Below are 12,979 nucleotides of genomic sequence, written 5' to 3' on the forward strand. Positions count from 1 at the left end.
ATTTGGTCCTGTCAATTACATTAGGCTAGGAAGCTGTGTAGAAACAAAATCCTTGAAACAACAACGCTTTTGGCTATGGAAAAAAATCTAAAGGAGACAGTCAACACTTTTTTAAAGTGACAACACAAGTAAATGGTGGATTTAAGAAGGCATATGGTATGCTCGCCTTCATTAAGTACAAAGGGCACTGAGTATGTTAGGAAATTGTGATGCAGCTTTATGGGACTATGTTCAGCTGCATTTGGAGTATTAAGAGTAGTTCTAGTTGTCCCATTACAGGAAGGAAGTGTAGGTTTTGGTGAGGGTGCAGAAGAGGTTTGCCACAATGCTGCCAGGATTAGAGAGTATTAGCAACAAAGAGAGGTTGAACAAACTTGGATTGTTTTATCTCGCATAAAGGGGAAACTTGATTATGAGATGCATAGAAAGGGTAGACAGTCAGAACCTTTTTCCCAGAGTGGAAAAGTCAAATACCAAAGGGCATAGCTTTAAAGTGAAAGGAGCAAAGTTTAAAGGAGATGTGCCGGGCAACTTTTTTTATACACAGAGCGTGATGTGCTGCCAGGTTAGTGGTGGAGGCAGATACAATTGTGGCATTTAAGAGGCTTTTAGATGGGCACATGGATATTCAGAGAATGGAGGGATATGGATCATGTGCATTCAAATTATGAGATTAGTTCTTGTGCACCAGGAACTTCCGGCTTTCTTGTTTTTTGTTAGCACTAAATTATTTTATTAATTTATTGAACTTTTTCTTATTACCGATGCCAACTACTGAATACTGTGTTTACAAATCTGATGTGCTGCTGCAAATAACAATTTAATTGATCGATTTCTGGACACATGACAATGAAACACTCTTCACTCTTGAGCATGTTCGGCACAGGCATGTAAGGCTTTTCATAATGTTCAATGTGGTAGGCTGCCCTAGAAGATGATATTGCATAGCATCCAGAGAGAGCTAGTGGCATGGATACAGATTTGGCTTCATGGAAGAAAGCAGAGGATGATGCTGGAGGTTGTTTTTCAGATTGGAGGCCTGTGACTGGGATCGGTGCTTGGCTCATTGCTGCTTGTGGTTTATATTATCGATTTAGATGAGAATGTGCAAGGCATGATTAGTATGTTTGCAGATGACATTAAAGTAGAAACAATCATAAACAACGAAGAGGGTTATCAAAAATTATATCAGGATCTTAATCAGCTAGCCAAGTCGGCTGAAGAAGTATGAGGTGTTACCTTTTGGGAAGTCAAAACAAGGCTGGACCTTCAAAGTGCAGAGCCTGCAGAGTGTTGGAGAGCAGAGGGATCTAGGAGTACATGTGCACAGTTCCTTGACAGTGGCATCACAGGTAGATGGGGTGGTAAAGGCAGCTTTTGGTACACTGGCTTTCGTCCATTGAGTATATTAGTTGGGACATTCTGTTACAGCTGTACAAGACATTTGTGAGACCATATTTGGAATATTGTGTTCAGTTTTTGTAACCCTGCTATAGAAAGGACATTGTTGAATTGGAAAGACTGCAGAGAAGATTTACAGGGATGTTGCCAGGACTCGGCCAGAGCTATAAGGAGAGATTGTGCAGGCTAGGACTTTATTCCACAGAACGCCTAGGGGTGATCTGATAGAGGTGTTTAAAATCATGAGGAGAATTCATTGAGTGTTTGCATAAGGTCTTGTATACAGGATAGGGGAATCAAGAACCAGAGGACAAAGGTTTAAGGTGAGAGGAGAAAGATTCAACTGAGGGGCAATTTCACTCAGAGGGTTGTGGATATACGGAATGATCTGCCAGATTAGGTAGTTACAATAACAAGTTGGAAAGGTACATGGAAAGGAAAGATGTGCAGGGATATGGCCCAAATGCGATCAAATGTGACTAGCTTAGCTGGGGCAATTTGATCAGCGTGGACAAGTTGGGCTGAAGAGTCTGTTTCCGTGCTGTATGACTCTATTTCATTATGGGACAAAGGGGCTGTTCTTATACTGTACTTTTCTTTGTTCCGTGTCCAAAACAAAGAAGTGTTGTCAAAATAGCCGTGTAAGCTAGTAATTGGTGTGATCATAAGGAAGAGTGATCATACATTTGCTAAAAATGGTATTTCTTTAAAGGAAGTATGTAGGAATATTATCTTATTCTCTACAGGTAGTGCATAAAAAAACTCATCCAATCTTTCTTGCCCCATTTATAATGATGACAAGGAATAATTAACTGACCTTATCTACTTTACTGCTTTTCCCTCCTTTAGCCGGAGGAGCTAATGGCACACGCTTGATCTCCACGGGTAAGTAAGTATTTTCTGCTATATGCTTCTGCAAGCTGGAAATATATATTTAATTCAAACACACTTAGGAAATTGAATTAATTGCTCTTTAGTGCTCCATTTTACTTGGCATAACGAAGAATATTCTGATACAGCAAAGAAAAATTGAACAGGACCTCCATTCCTGCAGATATTATTTTATCCAATTTCCAGCCAAATGATTTGGATTGAGATGTTCTAGGTTGTCAAAATATTTTTTTTCGATTATCAATGTTTTTAATCGTCCAACCTCTGCAATAATAATTTGTAAACATCTCTATACTATTAAAATTCTCGTCTTGTATGTATGTATACGTGTGTGTGTCGTCATAAAGCCACGCGCTAGTGCAAGAATTTTCACACGTTATTAATCGCATTAACCCCGTCAACAACAAAAACTGCTTCATTACATGCTATATTTCACAAGTTACAGCGTTTTTAAAATAACGAAAACCAACTTTTTTTAACGGCAAACCTCCTTCAATCTGCTTCGAGTGACATCACAAAAGGGGAGTGGGCGGCCACCAGCTTCCAGTGACGTCAGGGGGAGGGCCGCATTAAATTAAAATTCCGCTTTTTCCGACCCGGGTTCTACATGCTATGACCCGGCTGGGATTTTTCGCGCCCATCAAGGAGCCATCGAGATTGCGGCGGTGAAGGAGACATCAATACCGCAGCGGTGAGGCCTCGTGATGGTGGGTTGTCGCGGCGGCGGTGAGACCTCGCGACGATGGGGCCGTGGCGGCAGTAGGGGAAAGGTGAGGGAAAGAGAGGTGAAGGAGGGATTGGGGGAGGGGGAAGATCCTGGGGAGGTGAGGGAGAATGGGGGAATTGAGGGAGAGGACGGGGTCGATAGGGTGTTTACCATGTCTCCATTCCTTCTCTCAACCCCTCCCTCTCTACCCTCCCTCCCCCTCTCTAACCCACCCATCTACCACCCTCTCTACCCCCCTCCCTCTCTATCCTCCTCCGTCTCCCTCCCTCGCGCTCTCCCTCTCTACCCTCCCTCCCCCCCACTCTACCCACTCCCTCTCTCTCTCTCTCTACCCCCTCCCTCTCTGCCCCTCTCCCTCTCTACCCCCCTCCCCCTCCATCTACCCTCCCTCTACTCCCCTCCCTCTCCCTCTCTACCCCTCCCCCTCTCTCTCTACCCCCCCCTCCATCTCTACCATCCTCCCTCTCCCTCCCTACCCCTTCCCTCTCTACCCCCCTCCCTCTCTACTCCCCCTCCCTCTCTACTACCCACCCTCCCTCTCTAGGGATTGAAGACGTGGAGTGAAGAGGAGGAGGAGGAAGTGCTGGGGGATGAGGAGAAATGAGCCGGGCCTGCGCAGTTGAGGGTGTATGGGAATGGTGCAATATTGCATTGGGGAAACAGGCTGCATTGGGGGAACGGGTGAGTGGTGGAATATTGCGTTGGGGGAGCAGACCTTTCCCTTGGTCTAGTTCTTTCCTAAAATGAAAGGTCTGTTCGACAACAGGCATAATTTCCCCTCAAAGAACAAACTCTTTCAATAAAATTTTAGAGACAAGAAAACAAACTTTGCAAAACAGATCACATTTTAATATGAGGACAAAAGATTATGTGGAAACTGAAAATCAGAAATAGTATAGCAATAAAAAAGCTGCAAGGGAAGGCAGTTTGGGGAAGGGACCATTGATGGGTTTCTAAGCTTCATATTGCAGATGGGCAGAAATAAAGGATATGGAATTTGCATATTTGTAAAAAAAATAGATGATCAATATTGTACATATTACTCTAATTGATATCACAGCAAAGTCCCAAGTAGTCCCAGCAAGATTTTCTTACTTTTCTACACTAATCCACTTGCAATAGAGGCAATCAAATGATTTGCCTCACTATTTGCCAGTCTGTGTGACAACTTATAGACAGAATTTCTCTATAAACTTAGATAAGGATCCATAAGCTAACTTCAGGTTGACAGCAGAGATATTCATCCTTATCAGTTTTGGCTGGATTCAAATCCAGAATTAAATATTACTTTAATTTGTAGTTAAATTAACATAAAGAGATAGAAAAGTTACCTCAGCAAAGCGTCAGACTCCAAAAAGCAGCGTCGTTCGATGTTCCATGTGACACGCTTCTTCTCACTTTCTGCCTCTGTTCTAAATGCCCAATCCTGAATAATTATTAAAAGAAAGTAAAAGTCCCAGATTTATCTTTTGTTCTGTTTGAAACAAATCTATATCAGGTAAACCCATATTCGAAAATACCAATCAATATTACCATAGGTGTCCTCTGTTAGGTTGTCACTGGGACAAACAGCAGAGGACTGATGGAAAACACATTGAAATACTCACTGCATTGAGAAACTGCCAAAGGATTGTATTAAAAATCAAAGAGCAAAAATTCTTGCCATAGAGGGAGTACAATTCTTGCCATAGAGGGAGTACAGAGAAGGTTCTCCAGACTGATTCCTGGGATGGCAGGACTTTCATATGAAGAAAGACTGGATAGACTCGGCTTGTACTCGCTAGAACTTAGAAGATTGAGGGGGGATCTTATAGAAACTTACAACATTCTTAAGGGGTTGGACAGGCTAGATGCAGGAAGATTGTTCCCAATGTTGGGGAAGTCCAGAACAATGGGTCATAGTTTAAGGATAAAGGGGAAATCTTTTAGGACTGAGATGAGAAAAATATTTTTTACACAGATAGTGGTGAATCTCTGGAATTCTCTGCCACAGAATGTAGTTGAGGCCAGTTCATTGGCTATATTTAAGAGGGAGTTAGATGTGGCCCTTGTGGCTGAAGGGATCAGGGGGTATGGAGAGAAAGCAGGTACAGGATGCTGAGTTGGATGATCAGCCATGATCATATTGAATGGCAATGCAGGCTCGAAGGGCCGAATGGCCTACTCCTGCACCTATTTTCTATGTTTCTATCCCATGAACGCATGGGTTTTCCCCAGATACCCCGATTTCCACCCACATTGCAAATACATGCAGGTTTGTAGGTTAATTGGCCTATGTAAATTGCTCGTAGTGTGTAGGTGCGTAGCGAACGTGGGATAACAAGAAACTAGTGTGCGGGTGATAAATGGTCACGTGGACTTAATGGGCCGAACTGCCTGTTTCCATGCTGTATCTCTAAACTAAACTAAATTAAACATTTATTAGTCTATCACCAGTTTCGTATAAAGCTTTGTGCCGAGCTTTGGCCCAATTCTAAAATGAAGGATATGTTAACAAATACAGAATTGGGATGTAACATAAATGAATTAAATAAATAATTGTGAGGTAGTACAGTCATAACTCGCCCTATTCACAAATATCCAACTATGATGCAGTTTTTGATACAAATTGACATAACTCTTTTACTGCAAAAGCAGAAGCTTCTCCAATATCTTAATGTTGGAGTGGATGCTGAAATTGTACACAAGGTAAACAGAGAGATGCTAAGTCAGCCAGTTACTATTATATTTAAGGAAGTTTGGGAATATAATGGCTCCCCAGCGATATGCATCAAAGTCAAAGCCAATTTTATTCATCACATGTACATTACATGCAGTGAAATGAATTTGCCAGCAGCAATACACTTAAAAAAGAACACACAATACACAATAAAAGTTAACACAAACATCCACCACAGCATTCTTCCCGGTGGTGGAAGGCAACAAAGTTCAGCCTGTCCTCCTCCCTTGTTCACCCGTGGTCGGGGCCATAGACTCCGTGGCTTGGTCCCGAATCGACACATTCCTACCGAAGACCGCGGCTTCAGGATGTTATAGGCCACAGGCCGGTGGTCGGAGCTCTTCTTCAGCGATCCCCGGCGAGGGATCCCAGGCTCCGGATGGTAAGTCCACGCCACGCCCGCGGTTAGAAGCTCCGCAGACCTCAGCCCCATGATGTCAATGACACCAGGCCAGCATTCGGAGCACTCCTCTCTGGGGACTCCCAGCAAGGGTTCGCCTGCTCTGCGATGGAAGGTCCACGCTGCGCCTGCTGCCGATGCTCCGGGAAAGGCCGCTCCAATCCATGATGTTAGGCCGCCAGGGAGGTGACATGGAAAACGTCGCCGCTCTGTGGAGGAGGCGGCCGAAAGCGGTTTTCCCCTTCCCCCCACCCCCCACATAAGACATACCGAGAGACACCCAAACTGACCACAAAAAAAAAAAGTAGAAATAACGAACACCCTGCTGGCAGGGCAGCCGTCTCGCAGCGCCCCCCACCGACCATGGTCATACCATTTAGTTATATGAGGATTGCTGAGCCACCCGTCTTGGGAGTACCAATGGTTCCACAGAGCAGAATGACAGATTTAATCCATGATTTGTTTGTTTTCTATATCTCAAGAAATCAATCCTGACACTCTGTTTTTTTGTATCTTCTTGTGATGTTGCTATTTGTAGTGCATTTCTATCTGCACCCTGGATCTTTCTGCTCGTCAAACTGATTTAGAGTTATTTGGCAAGAAATGTGTTATCCCCTTATTAATCCTGCTAAAAGGTACTACTCAATATTATCCTTATGAGATCATTTATCAGTTACATGGTCATTCCGTACTTATTAACCTTTCCTTTGTTTTAGTGCGGTCCTTGGTATTAACTAAGCCCACAAATTTTAAAATTGTATTTCTCATTCCCGAGTACGTTGTTTATGTGCAAATGATCAACAACAGTAATCCTAGCACCTATCTTTGTACATTACATTACCTTTACCTGCCCTTTGCCTTACCTCTTTGCTATTTAGTTCCCCATCTTCATCTTCATATGGGCAAATCTCAATGAAGGAATCTACGATATTCTGAGCCCCAAATGCAGCTACGTTGCTTACTGGCCATCTCTTTGGTCTAATATTGGGCTCTTTTTCTCCTGTCACCTTCAAAATTCCATTAGAAAATACAATCCGAGGGTCTTTCTGAAATATAATCCAGTTAACTATCATTAGATAATGTGTTTTATGTTTCTTTAAACTGGTAAATTAATGCATGTTGAGTTTAATATGAATATTTGAACATTAAGGGAATTAGAATTAAAAATTTCCATGAAACATTGGTTAAACCACACAGAAATGACGCATAATTTTGGCGTCATTGTTACAGAAAGAACACATATCAATGGAAAAATTGCAAAGATGATTTACATGGATTTTTCTAGCACTGAAAACTATCAGCAAAGAAGGGTGCTCATGAACAGCAGTAGATGCTGGAAACGTTAGCAAAAAAACAAAAGCACTGGCGGAACTCAGCTGGCAATTGAGGAGGCCAAGGACAGAAAGAAGGTAGTATAAATAGGTTTTATATTTCACTCCTCCTTTTCTTTCATTATTGGACACTCTTTCCACGAGTTATATCTCACTCCTCCTTTCCACTTGAGTTATTGTCACTTAATTTCTCATCTGAAAATAATGCCCCACCCCTCATCTGTATTCATCTATCACTTGCTAGGATAGACATAAAATGTTGGAGTAACTCAGCACCTCTGGAGAAAAGGAATAGGTGAAGGTTCAGGTTGAGACACTTCTTCAGACTGAGTCAAGCCTGACTCCGTTTCTTTTCTCCAGAGATGCTGCCTGAACCTCTGAGTTACTCCAGCATTTTGTGTCTATCTTTGGTGTAAACCAGCATCTGCAGTTCCTTCTTATCACACGCCAGGCTTTGTCGCACCCCCACCTCTCTTTTCCAGCTTTCTTCCCCTTATTCCAATTAGTCTGAAGAAGTGTTCAAAAAGTCATCTATGTAGTGGTGAGCTATCACAGACAGAAGTGGTCAAATTGAATGGATAAGGGGAAATGGAAGGCATGTTAACGATGTAACATGGTGGGGGGAAGCTTGTATTCTTGTTAAATGCTAAACAAATAAAGTATTCCTGTGCTATAATACTCCATATATGAAATCCTAATGTATGTGGTACATTCTTGCAAAATATTTACCTGAGTGGAATCTGGCAGAAATAGTGAAATTATATAATTAAATTGTGGTCCAGTGAGGTTCCAGCTGTCAGGAACTGAATAGGCAGACTCTACAGTGATCCTCATCAGATTAGATACTTCCAATTGGGCTTCAGATAGTAATGGTTCTGGGACAGACAAGGCAATATCCAGTGCAGCCTGCAGACAAAACACAGCAACTGGCAAAGTTCAGACATTACAAAGTTATACTGCAAATGTCACTTACTTCACATGTGTGTATATTGAATAAATTAATATAAATAAATAGCTCATTAAATTCTAATGATCAAACTTCCAAGCCAGATAGTGGTAGCCTTGACAGGCAAAATTTATTCCTTTTTCATTCCCGTCTCCTGGGGATTCCCAATGAGCCACTGTAACCAAGATGATCAAAACATTTATAATTAATCATCAGGTTAGACTACAACTGGAATGTGTGCTGACAGTTTTGAACCAGGGCTCAAAATTAGCGGTTGCCCAGGTGCCACTGACCATACAAAGTGCCATCGGGCAACCTAAACGGCGAGTCATTTTGCCCGGCTTGGCACGCAGATATCGGTTTATACCGAATATAGTCACAAAAAACTGGAGTAACTCAGCGGGTCAGTCAGCATCTCTGGAGAAAAGGAACGTGATGTTTTGTGTCGGCGACAGCTGTAATGCGTGGGAAATATGCTAAGTGTGGAATGACGGAGGGTCGGAGCGAATGACAGGCCCCGCAAAGCGACGGCGACTTCATCTCCTCCTCCTCCCGCACCCCGCCCGGCCTGTTAGCAGCTGCTGCCTGCTACTCTGCCAACGGCGTTTTCAAAACAAACCCTCTCGCACGCCGAGGCCGGGAGGAGGGAGGGAGGCCACCTTCCGCCGTCTGAAGCAACTGCAGCGCTCGGCCCCGCACCTTCCTGTTGGTTGGCGGCAGGGGCGGAAATCCCGGGGGTGGGGGCAGGTGGGACACGTCCCCCCTCCCCTGTTTTGAGAGGTGGGGGACAATCCCCCCCCCCCTCCCCCATTTTATGTAATCTGGATTTTAAAACAACAGTGAAATCTCCGCTTTCCGCGAGTGTGGGGGTGGGACTGCTGATCGAGGGCGCCGATTGGACGAGAGAGACGTTGCTCAGCAGGCAATGGGGGCGGGACATGATCATTCAGCGCGATGATTGGAAGAGAGAGACGTGGCACAGACCTGCGCCTCATCCGCTGCCAGGATCGATCCCGGCTCTCCGGCGCTGTCCCATCTCCCCCCTGCTTGGGGGTGGCTAGAGACGTCGGGAGCCAGACGGGAGCAGTGCCCCCAGGCCCACTGCCAGCGAAGAGAAACAGCGCTAAATCCAGCTCAACTGTGCCAGTCCCGCCAGGTTAACCTACAGCCCTGCCTGGCTTGCGGGAAATATGGCCCAGGCTTACAGTCAGCACGGAGAAGCAGCGCTGGTGTCCCGTCAGTCCAGGCAGGGCTGTAGGTTAACTCGGCTAGACAGGCAGAGTTGAGCTGCATTTAGAGCTGGATTGAGCCTCCGAAGCCTCGCGTGTGTGTGTGAGTGTGCGCATGCGGCCGCTAAGAAATTGTGTCCCCCCAGTCCCCCCGATTTCCGTGCCTGGTTGGTGGAGGAGGGGAGGCGGTGGCGAGGAGATCCCAACTGCCTCCCCCTTTGGCGGTGCACTTGGCGATGGACAGGGATGGCCAAGGCAGCGATGATGCTGGTGTTGCCCGAGGAGCGCTGACCTTCCTTCCCACCTCCTCTGCCCCTTCCTCTCTCTCTCTCTCTCTCTCTCTCTCTTGTACGCCCCCCTCCAACCCCCTTTTCCTGAGACCCCTCCTCTCCATTCCGCACTGATCCCCATTCCTGTCTCTATTCAGTCCTCACTGACATCCCATGTGCTCCCCTCCTCTCCCCCCCCCCCCCCCCCCCCATCTAGCATTGATTCTCCTGCCATTCCCCATCAATCCTACACTGGTCCCCCAATTCATCCTGTACTGACCCCCCCTTCCCATCCATCCTGCACTGCACCCCCCATCCATCCTGCACTGCACCCCCCATCCATCCTGCAAAGATCCCCCCATTCAACCCCACTGTCATCCCCCGCTCTCTCCCCTCACAATTTTACCTACTCCAACCAACACGCACTAATTCCCCTGCCTCAATCCATCCATTTCACACCGATTGCCTTCTCAACCCCCCCACCCCCACCGCCATCTATCCATCCCGCACTGATTCACACCTCTCCCGACCCTATTGTGCTGGAAATGTCTTCAGCGCGAACATTGACTGTGTTTGATGACGGAATGCAATCAAATATGTTTTAATTCCCAATGCTATTATTTGTTTTGATCCAAAAAGATGGATTAATTTAATTGTGAACACGTGAAACATTAAAATCGCAGTGTTCGATTGTCACTGCTACCGTTGACACGTTATTACAATTCATTTTAACTGCAAATCAATGCTCTTAATATGGAGTATCAGTACTGTTATTTTGAGGGGCAACATTCACAACTACACGTTGGATTTATCCAGGTTTTACTTCTACGGTCAGTCATATACATCACAAATTTGGTCAGGAAATATTTCAGTTGAAATTTTAATGATAATTCTGAAGTGGGAATGATGGAAAAAGCGTTTATCAACATTTTTTTTTAAATTTGGTGCTTACAAACTGGGTATCTTCATTCTTGTTCACAACACATACATCTAATCTGAATGGCCGATAATGTGGCATCTTGACATCTTTAAATATATTACCAAAAGAACATTTGCTGCATTTAGGTCCTTTGGCCATCTCTTGTTAGTTAGTGTAATGTTTCACCTGTCAGATGGGTATAGTCAGTTTTAACAGCTATTATCATAAAATGCCTCTAGAAAATTCCTTGCAACCTGTATATTTTGTTGTGGATAAATTATGTGGGAAGCGAGAGTGTTTCTATACCAATAGCAATAACGACCCTTGCTATAGCCATGTCATGATAATTTTCGGTCCTTCACAGAAAACATGCTTGCATCAATCTGTAGTGTGCATGGTTAAGCATATATGTTATCAAAGTCCAGGATTTATTGACACAAGTTGATCATACGCTGAATAATTCAACCACATTTTTGTTTGGAAGTGGAAAGAAATAATAGAAATTGCATTAATTGCAATGTGTAAAAAGAGTTGAGATACAGTATTATAATTTTGCTGCATGTCATTGTGGTATATATCGTGTCTTGATTGGTGAATTTGTTTAGTTCGTGACTTTATTTGAAGCAGAAATAATATTTGAATGCTTCATTGAGCATAATTCAGACTGGTAACTACGCAGTTCGTCCGAGCACATTATCGCACGCGTCATGCAAGCCGTCTTAAATGACCACCTAAACTGTCATTTGGCAACCTAAAAAGCTGCCAAGGTTGCCCGGCTGGCAACAGGGAAAAAACGTTAAGCGAGAGCCCTGTCACTACATTACAGCAGAGATGTAATAACGTGAGTGTGTTGAGGGAATTTAATAGGATGTTGCCAGAGCTAGAGAATTATGAGCGGAGGTTGAATCAGCTGGGTTGTTATATTTAGAACCAAGGAGATTGAAGGGAAATGGAAAGAAATGTAAGAGGCCTGGTCAGTATGAACAAAAAGGACAGAGTTCCCTTGATTGAGAGGAATTTGAGGAAGGACATTCTTGTTATTGAGGTAGTGCAGGGTAGGTTCACGAGGTTAATTCCCAGGATGGCGGAATTGTCATATGATGAAAGAATGGAACAACTCGGCTTGTATTCACTGGAATTTAGAAGGATGAGAGGATATTTTATAGAAACATATAAAATTATTAAGGGATTGGACACGCTAGATGCAGGAAACATATTCCTGATGTTGGGGGAGTCCAAAACCAGGGGCTACAGTTTAAGAATAAGGAATGGTTGTTCCATTGTTTAAAAAGGGTTCTAAGAGTAAACCTGGCAATTATAGACCTGTTAGTTTGACGTCAGTGGTGGGCAAATTAATGAAAGGATACTTAGAGATTATATATGTAAGCATCTGGATAAACAGGGTCTGATTAGGAACAGTCAACATGGATTTGTGCCTGGAAGGTCATGTTTGACTAATCTTCTTGAATTTTCTAAAGTGGTTACTAGGGAAATTGATGAGGGTAAAGCGGTGGATGTTGTCTATATGGACTTCAGTAAGGCCTTTGACAAGGTTCCACATGGAAGCTTGGTTAAGAAGGTTCAATTGTTGGGTATTAATGGTGGAATAGCAAGATGGATTCAACAGTGGCTGAATGGGAGATGCCAGAGAGTAGTGGTGGATGGCTGTTTGTCAGGTTGGAGGCCGGTGACTAGTGGGGTGCCTCAGGGATCTGTGTTGGGTCCACTGTTGTTTGTCATATACATCAATGATCTGGATGATGGTGTGGTAAATTGGATTAGTAAGTATGCAGATGATATTAAGATAGGTAGTGTTGTGGATAATGAAGTAGGTTTTCAAAGTCTACAGAGAGATTTAGGCCATTTGGAAGAGTGGGCTGAAAGATGGCAGATGGAGTTTAATGCTGGTAAGTGTGGAGTGCTACATCTTGGCAGGACAAATCAAAATAGGACGTACATGGTAAATGGTAGTGAATTGAGGAATGCAGTTGAACAGAGGGATCTAGGAATAACTGTGCATAGTTCCCTGAAGGTGGAATCTCATGTAGATAGGGTGGTAAAGAAAGCTTTTGGTGTGCTGGCCTTTATAAATCAGAGGATTGAGTATAGAAGTTGGGATGTAATGGTAAAATTGTACAAGGCATTGG

General features: G+C 43.9%; 1 protein-coding gene across 6 annotated transcripts in view; it reads right to left on the bottom strand.

Annotated features, from left to right (window-relative positions):
* cfap70 (cilia and flagella associated protein 70) overlaps nucleotides 1-12,979 on the bottom strand; it is an 80,797-nt gene that overhangs the window by 51,711 nt on the left and 16,107 nt on the right. For all 6 annotated transcript variants that reach the window (XM_033040334.1, XM_033040335.1, XM_033040332.1 and 3 more), the window contains 4 exons: nucleotides 8,199-8,375; nucleotides 7,002-7,184; nucleotides 4,351-4,445; nucleotides 2,219-2,321 (listed from right to left, as the gene is read on the bottom strand). In XM_033040334.1, the coding sequence (XP_032896225.1) occupies nucleotides 2,219-2,321; nucleotides 4,351-4,445; nucleotides 7,002-7,184; nucleotides 8,199-8,375 (558 nt within the window). The remainder of the gene's footprint in view (nucleotides 1-2,218; nucleotides 2,322-4,350; nucleotides 4,446-7,001; nucleotides 7,185-8,198; nucleotides 8,376-12,979) is intronic.

Source organism: Amblyraja radiata, chromosome 22, assembly GCF_010909765.2.
Source record: "Amblyraja radiata isolate CabotCenter1 chromosome 22, sAmbRad1.1.pri, whole genome shotgun sequence".
Classification (NCBI taxonomy): Eukaryota; Metazoa; Chordata; class Chondrichthyes; order Rajiformes; family Rajidae; genus Amblyraja; species Amblyraja radiata.